Below are 20,903 nucleotides of genomic sequence, written 5' to 3'. Positions count from 1 at the left end.
CTTAAATACCCCAATCTGCAAAGCATAGCTTTTTGGCTTGTAGAATTTGCCGTTTAAATGAAAATGTCGTTTCTTTTTCTCCAAGTCCACTTCCCTTCTCCCGACTCTAAAATTGGCCACATCTGCCTACCTACTCTTATTCCGCGACTGAGTCAATCTACTATTGAGCAGATTTAGAGTAGGAACAAGGAGCCAAATTTAATAAAGATGGGAATAAGGGATGGATTCAGGAGTTGGATTCCACTGGGACAGAAGTACTCTTGGCTGAGTTAGAAGGGAAACCTAACCTACCCAACATTAAGTACAAAGCAACTGTTCATATTGAAAATAAAAACATGTCTGCAAACGTATTCAAAACTTAATTTACAAGTTAAACACCAATAGCACTTCAGCTGCTTTGTGAGGTTGTGACGCTGCTGTTAACATTTCCAAGCACTTACAATGGCATCATAAATAATTTAAAGAAAAATATACAGTAATGCAATGACAGATACAATATGCTTAAAGTATATTTCTTTGAAACATCAAACATTTTATAAGAATGGAAAGAAGTAAACTGAAGTACATTTATATTATGGATGGATTGCTGAGGTTCAAACTGCAAGAGGGTGATGCACAAAGTTCAACACCATCATTACTTCAAGTCTCATCATTTGCACAAGTTATGCAGTTGGCACTTGGACGTTCCTCACCACTACTGTATTCCATCATTTCCCACAACTACCACAGGCATGACTCTCACTGGGGAGTGATGCACATAAGAAAACATGTACAGTAACTGAAAAATGCCATTCAGGCCATCAAGCCTATTTTTTCCACAGACAATGCAATCCACTCTTATCACGGAGTCTATACAACCTATATAATCTCCAGAGGAAAAGTTCTTCAAACTTCCTCTATTCCACCCACCCCACCCCCAGATCAAGCAAAATTCCAGGCCTACCTAATCCTTCAATTTACACATCCACCACCAGTTGCCTTCCTTGGTCTGACATTTCCAGCTCAGGGACTGTTACTTTCCAGATTATTTGTATCACTATACATACCTTTGGTTATATAACTCTCAAACCCATTTCTAACCAGATATTCTTTTTTTCTGAAAGGCATTGACTTAACATAGCACGAGCTGCTCTATTTGGGAGATTATTGCTGGAGTTTTGTTAATTTTACACTTGTGGCCTCTAGTTCTCTGCTTAAGAACTTGTTTGCATCTACATTATCCATTTATCTCAAAATTTTCAAGTATTAGATCACACTTCTTTCTCAATCTTCTCTCTGATGAAAATAACTTTAGCTCGAGGATTCTCGCTTCATAACTTAGTGCCCACATTTAGAAAGGAATTCTAGAAAGGATGTGCAATTTTAGATTAAACACATTTTAAAATGCCAATTCAAGAATGCAAGTGCATCATGAAGCTCTGAAATAGCAAATTCAGGTCAACACTCTGATATACACAACATTTTTACCAATTCCTAATTTTACTCTTTACAGGGGTGTCATTGCTTTGATTATGTGGGAGTGGAAAACAAAAAAAGTAACATTAGTTTCTTCCATCCCTCCAAAATGTTATGAGATGAAAGCTGTCTTAAAGATCACTGGTGTGGAAAGACCACTTGTCCATGTTAACTATCTAAGGGCAGTTGTAACAAATTATTAAACATAACGTACTAACTATCCATGAAGGCCACCTAACACTAACTATAGGTGGTGTTCACTACCATTTTTAAAATTTCTAATTCTGTGGCTCAAAGAAGAAAGGCTTGCATTTATATAGCGCCTTTCACGACCACCAGATGTCCCAAAGCGCTTTACAGCCAAATGAAGTAGAATCATAGAATGGTTACAGCATGGAAGGAGGACATTCGGCCCGTCGAGCCCTTGCCAACTCTCAGCTAGTCCCACTCCCCTACCCTTTCCCTGTAGCCCTGCAAATTTTTTCCTTCAGATACTTATCCAACTCCCTTTTGGCAGTGCACTCCAGATCCTAACCACTCACTACGTAAACAAGTTTTTTCTTACATCACCTTTGGTTCTTTTGCCAATCGCCTTAAATCTGTGTCCTCTGGTTCTCGACCCTTCTGCCAAAGGAAACAGTTTCTCTCTATCTACTCTGTCCAGACCCCTCATGATTTTGAACACCTCTATCAAATCTCCTCTCAATCTTCTCTGCTCCAAAGAGAACAACCCCAGCTTCTCCAGTCTACCCACTTAACTAAAGTCCCTCATTCCTGGAATCATTCTCGTAAATCTTTTTTGCACCTTCTCTAAGGCCTTCATATCGTTCCTAAAGTGTGGTGCCCAGAATTGGACACAGTACTCCAGTTGGGGCCGAACCAGTGTTTTATACAGGTTCATCATAATTTCCACACTTTTGTACTCTATGGGCTGGATTTTCATTGAGGAGGCGGGACTACAACTTTCGGGGTTGTAGTCCCACGTCCATCAAGATGCGGCCAATCCACGCGATTTTAACTTGATTGACCTTGTTGAGCCCGCCCAGCGGGCTCAGCAGGCCAATTAAGGGCCACCCGGCAACAGTTGACGTCACAGACTGAAATTTCATCTGTCAAGAGATTTTGACAGATGAAATATCAGCATTTCACAGCTGTTTGAAGCTGTCAAACACTGACAGTCTTACTTCTAACCCGAGTCCTTCTCCACAGACTCAGTTAGAAATCTCTCCTGCACAGAAAGCTGCAGGCTGTCACTTTTGACAGTTCGCAGCCATTCTGCTTTCTGTGCCAGTGAGATGAGGGACTGCCGGAACCTAAAGGAAGGAAGGCTGAAAAGGGAAGAAAAGGTAATTTACACTTCTTTAATCACTTTAGACACACCAAACACACTTACCTTTGCACTCATGCACACATCACTCACCTGAACACCGACATCGCGACCTCTCCAAGCCCTTCAACCCGACTCCTCTAACTTGGCGTGGTTTGGCGCCGTTGGGAATCCCACAGTTCAACCTTAAAAATGGGGATTAGGCTAAAAACTGCCTGTTAACTACCTGTTAACAGGCAGTTAATTGGCACTAATCCCTTCCCGCCTCGGGTAGGCGGCTCCCAGTGCAGGTCGGGTACCCGCCTCCTTTGAAACTGGCATGGAGGCGGGTTTGGGTGCGGGATGGGGTCGGGACCCCTGATTTCGGGATTTTAACCACCGCACGCCTCCAATCTCGACTCCACGGCACAATGAAAATCCTGCCCTATATCTCTATTTATGAAACCCAGGATCCCGTAAGCCTTTTTAACTGCTTTCTCAACCTGCCCTGCCACCTTTAACTGCACATACCCCCAAGTCTCTCTGTTCGTGCACCCCCTTTAGGATTGTACCATTTAGTTTATATGTCCTCTCCTCATTCTTTCGACCAAAATGTATCACTTTGCACTTTTCTGTGTTAAATTTCATCTGCCACGTGTCCACCCATTCCAGCAGCCTATGTCTTCCTGAAGTCTATCACTACCCTCCTCACTGTTCACTATACTTCCAAGTTTTGTATCTGCAAATTTTGAAATTGTGCCTTGTACACCCACGTCCAAGTCATTAATATATATCAAGAAAAGCAGTGGTCCTAGAACCAACCCCTGGCGAACACCACTGTATACCTTCCTCCAGTCCGAAAAACAACCGTTCACCGCTACTCTCTGTTTCCTGTCACTTAGCCAATTTCGTATCCATGCTGCCACTGTCCCTTTTATTCCAGGGGCTTCAACTTTGCTGGCAAGCCTATTATGTGGCACTTTGTCAAACGTCTTTTGGAAATTCATGTACACTATGTCAAACGCATTACCCTCATCAACTCTCTCTATTACCTCATCAAAAAACTCGATTAAGTTGGTTAAACATGATTTGCCTTTAACAAATCCATGTTGGCTTTCCTTAATTAATCCACACCTATCCAAGTGACTGTTAACTTTGTCCCTGATTACTGTTTCTAAAAGCTTCCCCACTACAGAGGTTATACTGACTGGCCTGTCAATGCTAGGTTTATCTTTACACCCTTTTTGAACAATGGTATACCATTTGCAATTCTCCAGTCCTCTGGCACCTCCGTCATATCTATGGAGGATTAGAATATTATGGCCAGTACCTCCGCGATTTTCACCCTCAATTCTCAGCATCCTAGAATGCATCCCATCCATTCCTGATTTATCTACTTTAAGTACAGCCAGCCTTTCTAATACCTCTATCAATTTTTATCCTATCATTGACCAGAAACTTAACTGGACCAGCCACATAAATACTTTGGCAACAAGAGCAGGTCAGGGGCTGAGTATTCTGCGGCGAGTGTCTCACCTCCTGACTCCCCAAAGCCTTTCCACCATCTACAAGGCACAAGTCAGGAGTGTGATGGAATACTCTCCACTTGCCTGGATGAGTGCAGCTGCAACAACACTCGAGAAGCTCGACACCATCCAAGACAAAGCAGCCCGCTTGATTGGCACCCCATCCACCATCTTAAACGTTCACTCCCTCCACCACCAGCATACCATGACTGCAGTATGTACCATCTACAAGATGCACTGCAGCAACTCGCCAAGGCTTCCTCGGCAGCACCTCCCAAACCCATGACCTCTACCACCTAGAAGGACAAGGGCAGCAGGCGCATGGGACCACCACCACCTCCAAGTTCCCCTCCAAGTCACACACCATCCTGAATTGGCAGTATATCGTCATTCCTTCATCGTCGCTGGGTCAAAATCCTGGAACTCCCTCCCTAACAGCACTGTGGGAGTACCTTCACCACATGGACTGCAGAGGTTCAAGGCGGCGGCTCACCACCACCTTCTCAAGGGCAACTAGGGATGGGCAATAAATGCTGGCCTTCTCAGCAACGCCCACATCCCATGAACGAATAAAAAGTGTCTCCACTACCTCCTCCTTCACTAAGTATAGACTTAGTGAAGGAGGAGGTAGTGGAGACACTTTTTGGAGCATCCTCTTCCTTGGTGAAGACAGATGCAAAGTACCCTCTACCTCCATGCATAGGTCTCCTTTTTGGTCCCTAATTGGCCCCACCCCACCTCTTACCATTTATATGCCGAGACAAGACTTTTGGATTACCTTTTATGTTGGCTGCCATTCTATTCTCATACCCTCTCTTTGCCTCTCTTATTTTCTTTTTCACTTCTACCCTTTCTATATTTGGCCGAATTGTCAGATGTATTTGCAACCTGACATCTGTTATACGCACTCTTTTTCTGCTTCATCATATTCTCTATCTGTTTCGTCATCCAGGGAGCCCCGACTTTAGTTGCCCTGCCTTTCCCACTAGTGGGAATGTACCTCAAATGTACCTGAACTATTTCCTCTTTAAAGACAGTCCATTTCTCCTTTACAGTTTTGCCTGCCAATCTTTGATTCCAGTTTACCCGGGCCAGATCCGTTCTCATCCCACTGAAATTGGATTTCCCTCAGTTAAAGATTTTTACTCTAGATTGCTCCCTGTCCTTTTCCATAGCTAATCCAAACCTTATGATACTATGATCACTGTTCCCTAAATGTTCACCTACTGACACTTGCTCCACTTGACCTACCTCATTCTCCAGTACTTTTTGAAGTGTAGGAAACGCGGCAGCCAATTTGCGTACAGCAAGCTAGCTCAAACCGCAATGTGATAGTGACCAGTGATTTTGATTGAGGGATAAATATTGGCCAGGACGCTGGGGATAACTCCCCTGCTCTTCTTCGAAATAGTGCCATGAGATCTTTTACATCTACCTGAAAGAGCAGACGGGGCCTCGGTTTAACGTCTCATCCGAAAGACGGCACCTCCGACAGTGCAGCGCTCACTCAGAACTGCCCTGGAGTATCAGCCTAGATTTTTGTGCTCAAGTCTCTGGAGTGGGACTTGAACCCACAACCTTCTGCCTCAGAGGCGAGGGTGCAACCCACTGAGCCACGGCTGACACCGCTGCTGACCTTTAAATCCTGGACAGTGTGCCATTTCCCTATCCCCAAATGGACAAGCTACCAATTCCAGGCATAACTCAGGGCTGCAGCTCATGCACAATTAAGCTGAACACAGAAACTTGGCCAGTTCAGTGCTTGTGGTCTCGGGCAGTCAGTCCCAAGACCAGACATTAAAATTGGCCTCGCCGTATCTGTACTCTATAACTGTTAAAATAATCTTTGCAATCACACTTAAAAACAAAAAGAGCAATTAAGTCTGACATTTCATCTTGGGTCTTGAGCTATAGCTTGGAGAGCAGTTAAACGCTATTTGATTGATACAGGAACCAGAATGCCTTTTTAGCAATCGAAAAACAACAAAGTAACCTATTCATTTTATCCTTGGTACCGATCTGTACTAAATTTGAAGATCTGAATGGTGTTATAACTTGCACTACAATTTTAAGTACTGCAGTGGAGTGTCGGCCTAGATTTTTGTGTTCAGGTCTCTGGAGTGGGATTTGAAACCACAACCTCTGACTCAGAGGTGCGGGTGCTACCCACTGAGCCACAGCTGGCACTCAATGGATCAGGAAAGAATTAAATGAAAGAGCAAAACAAAAAATGCATTCCAGCATTGTGACATAAGAGAGATGTGATTATCCCTTCGGCTCAGCACAGGCTACCAGGTAGACAACACGAGTGCCTTTCGTCAAAATAAAAGCAGCAGGCTTTTTGGCTAAAACACTTGAACTCCACATAACGGCCTTCCGATCTGCCAATGGAAAACTAAAACCAAAAGGTAGATTATATAGTTTATTTATAGATGTATTCAGAAGCCTAGTGAGCAACACAACGAGGAATTGGAATGGATACAGAAAAAGATTGATTTTAAAAATGATTTATCTTAAGTGGACTGTAATCGGACATAGCAAACAACTGCCATGCGTCTACTCTTAGCATGGGAATAAAACAAGAAAACTGGTGACTTACATTGTTCTCATTGTAGCAGTATGTGACTTTTGCTTGAATGTCACCAACACTTAGTGCTGGAGCAATCTTACTGGAGCTAAACCTTAGACGAGATCTGAAAAAAATAAATTAAAGTTGACAATACTTTGAGTGCCAACAAAATATCAATTTCTATATTTGTCATATATAATACCCTCTTTTACAGCAGGTGATCACATAACATCTCCAAAATAATTTACAAGATACAATTGAAATCTCCTGAGGTGCTGACCATAGCTCGCTCACAATTTTTCAGTCCAGTCCCCTCCCGTGCCTTAAGTACTTTCGTGTGGAGATGCCGGTGTGTTGGACTGGGGTGGACAAATGTAAGAAATCACACAACATCAGGTTATAGTCCAACAGCTTTATTTGAAACCACAAGCTTTCGGAGCGCTGCTCCTTCGTCAGGTGAAGTGGAGAGATGCATAAAAACACAGCTTATATAGTCAGAGAATAATGTCAGATGTTTACAGGTAATCTTTCTAACTGCCATTTATCACACCTCGGCAGAGAGATAATCACAGCAATCAAAGGTGTAAATGGTGTCCAAACAGGTCAGTCAGGAAAACATTACATCAAAGAGCAATGAGGTGGGGTCACAAGGGGTCAAATGTTGCAGATGCTGGGGCCTGTATGAAAAACAAAAAAACAGACAAAAAACATTTTTTTTGCTGGAAATCACAGCAGCAGTCTGTTTTTTTGTTTTGACTGACCTGTTTGGACACCATTTACACCTTTGATTGCTGTGATTATCTCTCTGCCGAGGTGTGATAAATGGCAGTTAGAAAGATTACCTGTAAACATCTGACATTATTCTCTGACTATATAAGCTGTGTTTTTATGCATCTCTCCACTTCACCTGACGAAGGAGTAGCGCTCCGAAAGCTTGTGATTTCAAATAAAGCTGTTGGACTATAACCTGGTGTTGTGTGATTTCTTACATTTAAGTACGTTCCTTTAAGTTGCTTGTTAAAAACTGGACTTCAGTCGGGGACAGAAGCGAGCTTAGCCACTCTCTATGAAAGGTGCATTTATTTTATTTTTTTAAATGGCCACTTAGGAAAGTACCAGAGAACTTCTGGTACCTGTGGAACTGTACACAAGAGGGAACAACTCCTTCAGGAAAGAAGGGGAAAACACTGGGAGATAAATAAAATGCACAGCTACATGCGAGAAACAAAAGACTTCAAAGACTAACAGGCATTAATTACGTTGTGTTTTTACTGATACCTACTTGGTCACTTTCTTTCCATCCCCTTGAGATTTTCCATCGAGCTCGCACTCTCCCACGTCCTCAGTCGGACTCTGGGGTTCTATTCGGGGGAACGCGGTCTTCAGAGTGTCCACAATCGCACTGACAACAATCTGCAAGAGAAGCAGCCCATGCTAAAACAAGTTTCCTTGTAACTGTTGCCATCAACCCCATTAAAACCCTTCACCGGCATAAATGTCCTTGTGTGTTTGAACAAAATATCCCAGGTATAGCCCACTCTACAGGCACCACCTGCCCCTTTGGTGCCACAAATAAAAACTTAGACCAGTTGTCGGACTTGTCTGGTTTCTTGTACAGGTAGACTATCCCTTATCCGCACTTCCGAAAACCGAAAACCTCTGAAAACCGAAAGTTTTTTGTGGAGCGTCTCTCGGTATTTCCAGTGTAAAAGCTTAAGGTAAAAGGAGGTGCGAAGGGCTGGAACCGTGAGGTAAGTGCCTTTATTGCACTGCTTGTGGGCAAGGAGGAGCAGAAGTGTTTTCCTCAGGCTCAACAAGCTTCCCTACCCTCCCCACCCCCAAGAAGTCCGATTCGCCCCACCCTCGCGATGTCCGACTTTCCCCCCCGCGATGTCCGACTCCCCCCCCGCGATGTCCGACTCCCCCCCCGCGATGTCCGACACCCCCCCCGCGATGTCCGACTCCCCCCCCGCGATGTCCGACTTCCCCCCGCGATGTCCGACTCCCCCCCCGCGATGTCCGACTCCCCCCCCGCGATGTCCGACTCCCCCCCCGCGATGTCCGACTCCCCCCCCGCGATGTCCGACTCCCCCCCCCGCGATGTCCGACTTTCCCCCCCGCGATGTCCGACCCCCCCCCCGCGATGTCCAACTCCCCCCCCGCGATATCCGACTCCACCCGCCTCTTGTCCATTTCATCCGTTCTGAAATCCGAAAATTTCCGAATTCCGAAACACAGCTGGTCCCAAGGTTTTCGGATAAGGGATAGTCTACCTGTATTTCAACAAATGCTTCTAAATATTGAAGATAACATTAAAATATAATTTTGTTGCAGATTGCAATCCACTTTGGTTCAAACCACACACCTAGCATTCAAAACAGTTTTACTGTACCCCAGCATCAGCAAACTCAGCCTGAGAACTGAATATTCCCAACTTTTATTTGAAAGAAAATATGTAACTGTCACTATGTGGTATTGAACAAACAGCAGCTGTTGACGAGAGGCTGTTCAATAAATAATTTCCCAAAATGATTCAAACATTAACAAAGTTACCTTGTCAATCCTGGACACAAATGATTTCTTCACAAAAGCAATTCTGGCATCAGTGTTTAGAGCCAGAAACTCCTGCATTTCCTCAGAATACGCACTTTCAGGAATGGCACACAGTTGCTGCATAAGAAGGTGAGAAGATTATTTCCTTATCTGCTCCACACAGAAAACATGACAGAAAAAAAATAATAATTCAAGTTAACAAAGAGAATTAGCAGATTTGGTCTTTCATTCACTCTCAGCTCCTTGGCTGTACGTTCATAGAAGTAAACTATTTGACTACACCTGGAGGTTGTAATTAAATGAAGGCTTAAGAAAGACTATCCTTTTATTGATAGAGTTCAACTTAAACTTTCCAAAACACATCGTCTATCATTACTCTTCTATGTATAATACAAATGATACAGGCCAGTTTCCAGTGATATATTTGTACAGCATGAGCAGCAAAATAGCCAACAAGCAGTGAAGTCACAAACTGATTAGAATTAGAATGTACTGCTCGATCCCACCAGTATTCAATTTATAACATGTCCGATTTTCTAATGCATTAGACAAATTCTATTTCCATGTTGCCTCAGTTCAGTCTCAGACTCCATTGAACATGGGCTGCCTGAGGAATTCTCGTGTGAGACTCAAGTAGAAGGTGTTTAACACAAGAGAGGTGTCAGACCAGGAACAGGCAGCTGCTGCAAAGCAATCTGCAAACAGAAGCTTCTTTATGGGACCCAGAGGAAATGGACAGAAAAGAGCAGAATTTGGGTAATTTCATTTTGGTGATATTTTAGTAATAACAGAAGGTGGTCAATGGTGATTTTTATTAAAATAATATGGCAGATTTAGGATGACTGCACAGACGGTACAGGAAGGAAGTTTGGGGTGTCTCAGCCCAGCTCCTATTGGCAAACATCTGTCACAAAACTGCCTTTAATACTACACAAACTGGCAATCTTATTGAGAAAAGCTACAGGAATGGAGAACATTATCCTGGTGCAATAGGAACTGCATTTCTCAGGTTGGATTGAATCACATTGTTGAAACTAAGTTGGTGAAAATTGACCCTATACCTAACCGTGCCACACCGACCCTGGGAGTACCCAAAGCTGACTCTGGGTGCCACATGTAGACAGATGTTCTATTCCCTTACTTTGATGAGCACAAGACATCATAAATACCCAGATTTTTTTTTTAAATAAAGGAGTTGTTTATGCATGGGCTGGATATATGCAAGGACTGTATAGGGAATGAATGAGGCACTGCAAGAATAGGTTAGGCTGATAGGTGACCAGTTTGAAAGCAATCGGAAAACAAACACTGCAATCATGCATTACATTTCTCCTACCTTAAGAAAAGTCTCAAGAAGGCTTTTGCGAGCCTCAACTTTATCACTGTCCATGTTTCCAAATGGCAGATCAGGAAAGAGCTTCTTTGGTCCTTTCACATCTGGAAACCAATAAAGATCTATTAATGAGAACATCAAACAAAACCTGCATTTTTGAAAAATTGCGACACTTTTTGCGCATGGTAGTTCGAAGATGATGTTTTAGAATTGTTATAGTTGTGTTACCCGATAAAACTAAAAAGCTCCCAAAGCAAACTCGTTGCTTCAGTTTAAGTGGGGCTTGATTGGTTGAAAACAATGGTGGTGTGGAAATCCAATTCAGAGAAATGGGGCAAGTATTAAAATATTCAATAAGTCTTACTAAAATTCTACCATTCTGAAGCAAACATCATTTAATTTAAATTCATAGAAAAGTAAAAATACTCTTCTCCAAGAAATCTGGAATGCTACTTAAATAATCTTCCAAATCCATTCATCCCCTCAATGGACCAGAAGTATAATCTGTTTATTCAAATGTTAATATGGGCGAAGAAGCATATCACATACAGGAAACTTTGTGATATCCGGCACCGACGGGACCGAGCTGTTGCCGTCCCATCAAAACTGCCGGACAAACCAGCGCTAATGTTAAAACATACGGAAGCTTTTCAGCTCCATATCTAGCAACAAACCCTGCAACAGCTTCTAAACAGTCAGCTGTAGCTTGCAAGCGTCTCTGTAGCTAAGCAACAGCTTTAGCTAGACCTTGCAGAGCCTAACTGGTGAAAAAAAAGCAACAAAAAGAAAAAAAACTTACTGAACCGACTCCTGAATTTTGCCGGTGGCTCGAGCATTCCGGACAGTTAACCTCCGGATAAACCAAAGTTTCCTGTATTTTACTATTATAATTTTAAGTTTTTAAAAATTATAGAAAATATCTGCAGGACCATATTTTGAATGTGGGAAGGTGCAGAGTGTTGAAATTACCAGCATACGTTAATATATACTGCTTTGAAAAGAAAAGACTTGCATTTATATAGCGCCTTTCATGACCACTGGATGTCTCAAAGCGCTTTACAGCCAATGAAGTACTTTTGAAGTGGAGTCACTGTTGTAATGTGGGAAACACGGCAGCCAATTTGCGCACAGCAAGGTCCCACAAACAGCAATGTGATAATGACCAGATAATTTGTTTTTTTTTTGTTATGTTGGTTGAGGGATAAATATTAGCCAGGACACCGGGGATAACTCCCCCTGCTCTTCTTCGAAATAGTGCTATGGGGGCTTTGCATCTTATTGAACATGATAAGCATAGCATTTTCAGGAAGAACCGAGGGAAACAGTCAAAGGCGCCGTAAAATACGGTGGGCTTTGTACACAGTGTATTATGCACTAAGGTGCTATGCCTCAGAACGCCTAATACAGCTTCATACCCAGGATTCCACATGTTGAGCTTCCAAACTCAGACAGTGTCAAACAGAGATGAGGCGCTTCCTTAAAGGGAGAGTGAGAAAAACAGTCAACCGGGGATGCTTGTGTGAATCTCTTGATATGAAACTGGCAGAGCAGGAGCAAAGCCAGATGTATGCATTCATGCACTTTTTCATTTCCTCGCGCCACCACTCGGTGCCACTCCCACTCCGACCTCCTGTTACTCGGGGAGATGAAACGCTACTATAGGTGGGGATTCATATGATAGTTTCACAAGATTGGGATTTGCAGTATCATCATGTTTCTTACTTTTGATGAGCTTGCGCAGTTCTGCTTTTTCCTCCAGCCTGGTTTGCAGATTCAAGAATTCACTGTAGCGTCGATTAACAGTGTGGTACGCCACCTGCTGGAGAGTTCCAGGATTCTCGGAGTCCAGTGCAGTTTCGTACTGTTAAAAGAGATAAATGTGTTTGTCAATGCAAAGCAAGTGATGTCACTACAGGATATACAACCCTCAAACAAACCATCTCAAAACACACTGCCTTGTCAAATCTTTCAGACATTTAATATATACAAAGTCCCTTCAGACTTTTTTCATCTATGTATTGAATGTACTTTATTCTCTGTAAATATGTTTGATGTATGCTACACACAAGAAAACCAAGAAAGAATTTTTTTTAAGTTATTCTAAAAAATTAATTTCTTATGAAATGAAATCTGAACACTACAAATAAGTGTGGTGGTTAATTTGGGGCACTAGATGAATATGTTTTGTTGGGCTGAATTGCTTTTCTCTTACTTATGAGACTTTCAGATGAGACACTAAACTAAGGCCCCATCTGCTCTCTCAGGTGGATGTAAAAGATCCCAAAGCACTATTTTGCAGAAGAGCAGCGGAGTTATCCCCAGTGTCCTGGTCAATATTTATCCCTCAATCAACATCACTAAAACAGATTATCTGGTCATCATCACATTGCTGTTTATGGGAGCTTGCTGTGCGCAAATTGGCTGCCGCGTTTCCCACATTACAACAGTGACTACACTTCAAAAAAGTACTTCAGTGGCTATAAAACACTTTGGGACATCCTGAGGTTGTGAACGGCGTGCAAGAATAAAAATATGTTTTGTATGTGTGACGGACTCGAGACTATTAATATAAGATGTATGTAATAAAGATAAATTTGATGTGTATGGATCTCCCCTGGGTAAGGAAACGGCGCGAAACTTAACAAAGGAAACCTGCATAACAGGATAACCCACCACAGAGACACCATCGAAACTCAAGAGCCACTAGAAGGTGTCAACAATTAACTTAAGCAAGAAATGGCGCCAGCCACTGCAGACAGACACACGCTCAAAGGAAAGCCAATCAAGAACGGCCATGAATCTAAGACCCAATCATGGGGTCTTAGCAATTTAGACTAGAGACAATGGACTTTCTCTCTCTCTCACTCTCTGGACGACCACACGGAAAACCAAGAATCCCTCCCTCTACAGACCAGACCAAGAAGCAAGGAAAAAGGCCGCGGGCATTGCTTGACTCAGGGAAGTACCAGCCTGTGTAAATCTAACCCATTACCTTACCTGTTGTAATCGAGTAGAGTCCAGTAGGCTATTGTTTTGATGTGCATGAGTGTGTGTGTTTAATAAGCTTATTCCAAATTGTTTCAAAAGAATTGGTCTTGCTGTCAATTTAATGCCAGTCAAAATAAAAAGCTTACAGGTGCTATATAAATGCAAGTATTTCTCGCTTTACTTTTCTTATGTGTAACAGCTGTCACAGAGTTACTTCTACTCCTTGCTTTAAGTATTATTCCAGTTAAAGATCTTTATCGTTAAATCTTCGTTTTGTATTCCATGCTGAACATGCACTGAATGAAGGAGGGAGTCTCACCATCAGTAATGAGCATCCTTTAGCTGCTTTTCATTGGGTTTATTTTTATGTATGTCTACTTACTCATTGGGGAAGTGACTGGGAGGAATTTCTGAGGACCACAGGGAGAAAGAGTTTGACCGACATTCACAGTGACACAGTCATTAGCCCAGCAAGCTTTAGTAACTGGGTCATTTCAACATGTACACCAATTCTGCTCTCTCAAGCTATGACTCAACTCCTCCAAATGATTTCATCATCATTCAAGGTTTAAACAAGGTGTTTACAAATTAAACAAAATAGAATTAGAAAGAAAATCTTAAAGTCAACTAAAGCTCTTTTTATACTTTGTACAGGAAACTTTGGTTTATCCAGAGGTTAACAGTCCGGAATGCTCGAGCCACCGGCAAAAATCAGGAGCCGTTTCGTTAGGTTTTTTTTCTTTTCGTTGCTTTTTTTTCACCAGTCAGGCTCTGCAAGGTCTCGCTGAAGCTGTTGCTAAGCTACAGAGACGCTTGCAAGGTACGGCCGACTGTTTAGAAACTGTTGCTAAGCAACAGGGTTTGTTGCCAGATACGGAGCTCAAAATCTCCATATGTTTCAACATTAGCGCTGGTTTGTCCGGCAGTTTTGATGGGACGGCAACAGCTCGGTCCCGTCGGTGCCGGATAGCACAAAGTTTCCTGTATGTGACTGAGACTTTTAAGCATGATTTTAACCATTCTCAGAAAACATAAAGAACCATTCAGCATGGAATACACAATAAAAATTTTAAAATATATTTTTAAAGGATCTTACATAGAATTGCATAGGATATACATAGATACATAGAAGATAGGAGCAGGAGTAGGCCATTCGGCCCTTCGTGCCTGCTCCGCCATTCGATGAGATCATGGCTGATCCTTTAATTCAGTATCCCGTCCCCGCCTTCTCTCCGTAACCCTTAACCCCTTTTGCCCGTAGAAATATATCTAATTCCCTCTTAAATATATTTAATGAGCTGGCGTACACTGCCCTCTGTGGCAATGAGTTCCACAGGTTCACCACTCTCTGAGTGAAGAAATTCCCCCTCATCTCTGTCCTAAATGGTTTAGCCCTTATCCTTAAATTATGTCCTCTAGTTCTGTTCTCACCCGCCAAGGGAAACATTCCTTCTGCATCCAGTCTGTCTAGACCTGTCAGAATTTTATACACTTCTATGAGGTCCCCTCTCAATCTTCTAAACTCCAGTGTGTACATCCCTAAACTACATAGTCTCTCCTCATAGGTCATTCCCGCCATTCCTGGTATCAGCCTGGTGAATCGCCGCTGCACCCCCTCCATGGCAAGAACATCCTTCCTCAGATGAGGCGACCAAAACTGTACACAGTACTCGAGGTGTGGTCTCACCAGTGCCCTGTACAGCTGCAGCAAGGTATCCCTGTTCCTGTATTCTAACCCTTTTGCTATGAAGGCCAGCATACCGTTTGCCTTCTTGACCGCCTGTTGCACCTGCATGCTCGCCTTCAGTGACTGGTGTACAAGAACACCCAGGTCTCTCTGTACTTCCCCCTCTCCCAATCTATTGCCATTTAAATAATAATTTGCCCTCCCATTCCTGCACCCAAGGTGGATAACTTCGCACTTGTCCACATTATAGTGCATCTGCCATTTATCCGCCCAATCGCCCAGTCTGTCCAAATCGCTCTGGAGCTTCCTGGTCTCTTCCTCTGAGCCCACCCCCCCTCCTAGTTTAGTGTCGTCTGCAAATTTGGAAATGCTGCATCCGACTCCCTGATCCAGGTCATTAATGTAAATTGTGAACAGCTGGGGGCCCAGGACAGATCCCTGTGGTACCCCACTTGTTACTGCCTGCCATTCAGAAAATGAGCCGTTTATTCCAACTCTCTGTTTTCTATCTGACAGCCAGTTCCCTATCCACGCCAAAACTTTCCCCTTTATCCCATGAGCCTCAATTTTCCATGCTAATCTTTTATGTGGGACCTTATCGAAGGCCTTTTGGAAGTCCAGGTACACCACATCTACTGGCTCTCCCCCATCTATTCTACCAGTTACTCCCTCAAAAAATTCCAATAGATTAGTCAAGCACGATTTACCCTTTGTAAATCCATGTTGACTCTGTCCTATCCTGTCCCCATTTGCTAAGTGCTCCGCTATTTCATCCTTAATGATGGACTCCAGCATTTTGCCCACAACTGATGTAAGGCTTACAGGTCTGTAATTACCTGCTTTTTCCCTACCCCCCTTTTTGAATAGTGGGGTAACGTTAGCTACCCTCCAATCCATCGGCACTGTTCCCGAGTCTAATGAATTCTGAAAAATCATCCTTAGTGCATCCGCTATCTCTAGGGCCACCTCCTTCAGTACCCTAGGATGCATGTTATCAGGCCCTGGGGATTTGTCCACCTTCAATCCCTTTAGCTTCCTTAACACCATATCCTTAGAGATATTGATTTGCGTCAGTTCCTCCTTTGCCAATGTCCCTATTTTTCCCGATATCCCAGGGAGGTTTTTTGTGTCTTCCTTCGTAAAGACTGACCCAAAGTATGCATTTAGTTGATCTGCCATTTCCTTATTTCCCATTATATATTCCCCCGTATCTGACTGCAATGGACCAACTTTGGTTTTCACCAGTCTTTTCCTTTTGATATATTTATAAAAGCTTTTGGAGTTAGTTTTTATATTTTCCGCCAGCTTGTTTTCGTAAGCACAGAAACAGACCATTCGGCCCAACCAGTCCATGCCGGTGTTTATGCGCCACTCGAGCCTCCTCCTGTCTTTCCTCATCTAACTCTATCAGCATAACCCTCTATTCCCTTCTCCCTCATATGCTTACCTAGCCTCCCCTTAAATGCATCTATACTATTCGCCTCAAACACTCCCTGTGGTAGCGAGTTCCACATTCTCACCACTCTCTGGGTAAAGAAGTTTCTTCTGAGTTCCCCATTTGATTTCTTGGTGACTATCTTACATTGATGGCCTCTAGTTTTGCTCTTTCCCACAAGTGGAAACACACTCTCTGGGCTGAAGCTTAACTCCCAAAAACGGATGGGTTGGGGTCCTGGAATAATACATAGAACAAGGAGCAAAAGTAATGCTGGGGGGAATTTTTCGGTGGGTCAGCGGGGGCGTTTGGTGGCGGGTCAGCTGGGAACATTTTTCTTTAACAGCGGGTTAGGAACAGGCTGTCAACCCACCTCCACGCTAGTCTCCCAGATGTCAGGTCTGTCAGCGCAGAACAGACCCGACACCAAGCGGAGGGGGAGGCAATTTAGATCATTAGCTGGATTGTTAAGGGGCAATTAAGTAGCATTTTACACATACCTTTAAATTTTGAGAGTTCTCCAAGGGCTTCCCCACTGCTTGGGGATCATGTCAGGTAAGGAGGTCGGGTGTTGTGTCAGCATGGGATGATTTCTAAACTTGACAGCTGCAAATGGTCTATAAAAGCTCCCATTTCATAGCTGTTCACTTTCCAAGGTTAGAAGCTGTTGCTTACTGCATTTGGAAGACAGATTGAGCTTTATACAGGCTGCAAGTGTTTGGAGCAAACTCTCTATCCAGTGTCACCTCATTGGAACAACTTCTCTCACCATTGACAGATCGCTTCTGTCATCTCAACCTCACCTGCACATCAATTCCATCAGTGCCCTTGAAAATATCTCACCTTGTTCCTCAGAATCCCACCATGATCAGCCCCAACACCAGCATCACCAACAACACCAACCTTCTCCGCAATCACCTGATGCTGCACAGGACAGGGCATCAGCACCTGACCACATTGCTGTCCAGGACGCCAGGGATGGCCTCACCATGGCCACATTTACTTCACTTGACGCTGTACACCCTGGCTGCCACATGATGTGCCGGCTCTTTGAAAGAGCTCTCCAATTAGCCCCACTCCCCTGCTCTTTCCCCACAGCCCTTCACATTTTTCCTTTTCAAGTATGTATCCAATTCCTCGACTGAATCTGCTTCCACCACCCTTTCAGGCAGTGCATTCCAGATCAGAACAACTCGCGGCGTCAAAAAAAAATTCATCTCCCCTCTGGTTCTTTTGCCAATTGTCTTAAATCTGTGCCCTTTGGTTGCTGATCCTCCTGCCAGTGGAAACAGTTTCTCCTCATTTACTCCATCAGAACCCCTCATAACCCCCAATATAACAACTGGAAGCAGGAACCCTGGACAATTTCCCCTGTCACAACCCAAGGGCACTGAAGTCCAGCTGAGATGAGGTAACTCATTACTCATAGGAGTTTGAACCTGTAATGTTCCTGGTCTGTGTAGCTAAACCATTCAAGGATTAAACTCACTGAGTCATCACAGGAGCCACAATCTTCCAAACCCCAATTATACAGTATATATGACTTGTTTCAGCACCCTAAAGTGGCTTGCCTTAATAGTGTACAGTGTGTACGGGTGAAAACCCCCTCCTCTGTGTTCTTTTGCTGTGATTGTTCCACTGATTCTCAAATTGTGGATTACCACTGGTGTATCTGGGCTGCAAATAGGTTCAAAGCTGTAAGTGGACATGTTCACTGAAGTAGGTGAAGATGTTTGTACAGGTCCTGCAGACACAACATCTAAGGAGTTGCAGGTTGAACTATCTGATGGAACAGACTCCTTTTCCGTAAAAGATTGTTGTCTGGAAAGAACTCGGATCGTCTCGTGAGCTAGAACAGTTGTGGAGGTTGCTAATTTAGCAAAGGTCTCTTCTTTCCCATCCTCATCAATGACATGTTCAAACCCCAGAGAAACTGGGTTTTGGTCAAATGACGGCAAGCTAGTATCTGTATCCGAAATTGTGGATTCTCCTACGTTTAGTTCATCACCGCTTGCATCTTCTGCTGTATCAATAATATGAGTTAGTTCTGTTGGAGTCAGCCTGTCAACAGCCAGTTCTTCGTTTGTTAACAGTACTAAAGATTCTGTGGAATCCTTTCTTACATCAGAATGGGGAAATTCAGGTTCGAATTCCTCACATGAATAGAACAGGTTTAACTTATCTGGTCTTCGGCGATCATAGCCACTGGTGACATTTCCTACAGCTTTCTCAACTTTGTCAATTGATTTACTCACACTTCCATCTATAGATACATCAGTCGCCTCCATATTGATTTCCAAACCATCAGTAACATCATTGCTGGGAACATCTACAGCTTTAGGAGTTGGTATTTTTTCAACAATTACCTCTTTTTGGGGTTTCACGAGTAAGGAAGTTGGCACCTCCATTTGCAAAGGTGGCTCCGTCACATCAACTGCCTTATTGCTTGATTTTGTAAAAATTTCTATTATAATACCATTTATCCAATCTGGGTCTGCCATTTTGCTGATAAGGGGTAGAAGCACATTGCACATGATCAGCTCTCGCACCACAAACCGCCCTGTCCTGGTTTCCAAATTGGGATAGGGCACCAACACGTGTAGAAGCAGATCGACAATGCCCCTCGCGTAATTCACTTCGGTCGTCGGACTCTGAAGAGCAACATGAGGGTCGTTCACTTTGCAATACATCTTCCACATGGCCTGAATTTCCTCCGCTCGGTGGCGGCCAAGCTTCTCGCGTGCTGTCTTCCTGGCCTTCAGGTAAACCTCCAGGTGACAGCTGCACAAAAGCAGGATTTTTTGCGCCAGTCTCTTCCTGTCCACGTGCTCCATCCGCCTCTTCAGCTCCAAGGCCATGGCATGCATGGCTCTCTGCAGCTCATGCTCAAACTCTGGCTCCTGACTGACCGTCCTGTACCAAGAAGTGACAAAATCCCTGATGATCTTGGTGATGGTGCCTTCAATCTCCTTGGCCAGCAACAGCTCAGAGCCTGCCTGGGGCGGGCTGGGCTCCAGCCTGACGAACCTCTCCAGGTGGACCAGGTTGGTGGGGCTGAGCACCAGCTGGGAGCCCAGCCAGCCCCCTAGCAACACCAGCAGCACCGAGGCGCATAGCAACCAGATGTTGAGCAGCAGCTGGAGCAGGAGGCAGGCCAGCACCAGCAGCCCGAAACCCAGCCACGTCTTCTGCTGCTGCTGCAGCAGCCGGCCCGAGTCCACGGCACTCCCCGGCTGCATCCCGCCAGCAGGCCCCGGCGGCCCGGCCACGATAATCGGCCGTTCGCGGCTTTCAGAGAGCGGCCGGGCGTTTGTTTACATCGAAATATCCGGGAAGGATTCAGGACACGGCCTGCGCGGCGGCAAAAAACCGAAAGCACCGGAGCAGCGCCACCTGCAGTTTGGAGGACCGCACCTGCAGCGCCACCCACAGCACAGGAGGACCTCGCCTGCAGCCCGGGAGGACCTCGCCTGCAGCGCCACCCACAGCACAGGAGGACCTCGCCTGCAGCCCGGGAGGACCACACATGCAGCCCGGGACGACCTCACCTGCAGCATAGGAGGACCTCACCTGCAGCGCCACCCACAGCACAGGAGGACCTCACCGGCAGCACAGGAGGACCTCACCTGCAGCACCACCCACAGTACAGGAGGACCTCACCTGCAGCACAGGAGGACCTCACCTGCAGCGCCACCAACAGCACAGGAGGACCTCACCTGCAGCGCCACCCACAGCACAGGAGGACCTCACCTGCAGCACAGGAGGACCTCACCTGCAGCGTCACCCACAGCACAAGAGGACCTCACCTGCAGCCCGGGAGGACCTCGCCTGCAGCGCCACCCACAGCACAGGAGGACCTCACCTGCAGCACATGAGGACTTCACCTGCAGCCTGGGAGGACCTCACCTGCAGCGCCACTCACAGCACAGGAGGACCTCACCTGCAGCCCGGGAGGACCTCACCTGCAGCGCGGGAGGACCTCGCCTGCAGCGCCACCCACAGCACAGGAGGACCTCACCTGCAGCCCGGGAGGACCTCACCTGCAGTGCCA

The 20,903-nt window shown here is 44.7% G+C and overlaps 1 protein-coding gene across 2 annotated transcripts in view; it reads right to left on the bottom strand.

Moving 5' to 3' along the window:
- The window catches only part of snx19b (sorting nexin 19b), a 223,150-nt gene extending 202,899 nt beyond the window's left edge, over positions 1–20,251 (bottom strand). The window contains exons 1-6 of one of the 2 annotated variants that reach the window (XM_085967946.1): positions 18,424–20,251; positions 12,465–12,603; positions 10,746–10,846; positions 9,410–9,526; positions 8,139–8,269; positions 6,887–6,980 (exon numbers count right to left, since the gene is read on the bottom strand). In XM_085967946.1, coding sequence (XP_085824072.1) covers positions 6,887–6,980; positions 8,139–8,269; positions 9,410–9,526; positions 10,746–10,846; positions 12,465–12,603; positions 18,424–20,091 — 2,250 coding nt within the window. In that variant the 5' untranslated portion in view covers positions 20,092–20,251. The remainder of the gene's footprint in view (positions 1–6,886; positions 6,981–8,138; positions 8,270–9,409; positions 9,527–10,745; positions 10,847–12,464; positions 12,604–18,423) is intronic. The other variant, XM_085967945.1, reaches the window with a different exon arrangement.
- Positions 20,252–20,903: the final 652 nt, after the last annotated feature.

Source organism: Somniosus microcephalus, chromosome 26 (assembly GCF_052327205.1).
Source record: "Somniosus microcephalus isolate GS21.2 chromosome 26, FLI_Smic_1.0, whole genome shotgun sequence".
In the NCBI taxonomy this organism is placed as follows: Eukaryota; Metazoa; Chordata; class Chondrichthyes; order Squaliformes; family Somniosidae; genus Somniosus; species Somniosus microcephalus.
Note: the sequence above shows the minus strand (reverse complement) of the source record. Positions and strands in the feature narration are given on the sequence as shown.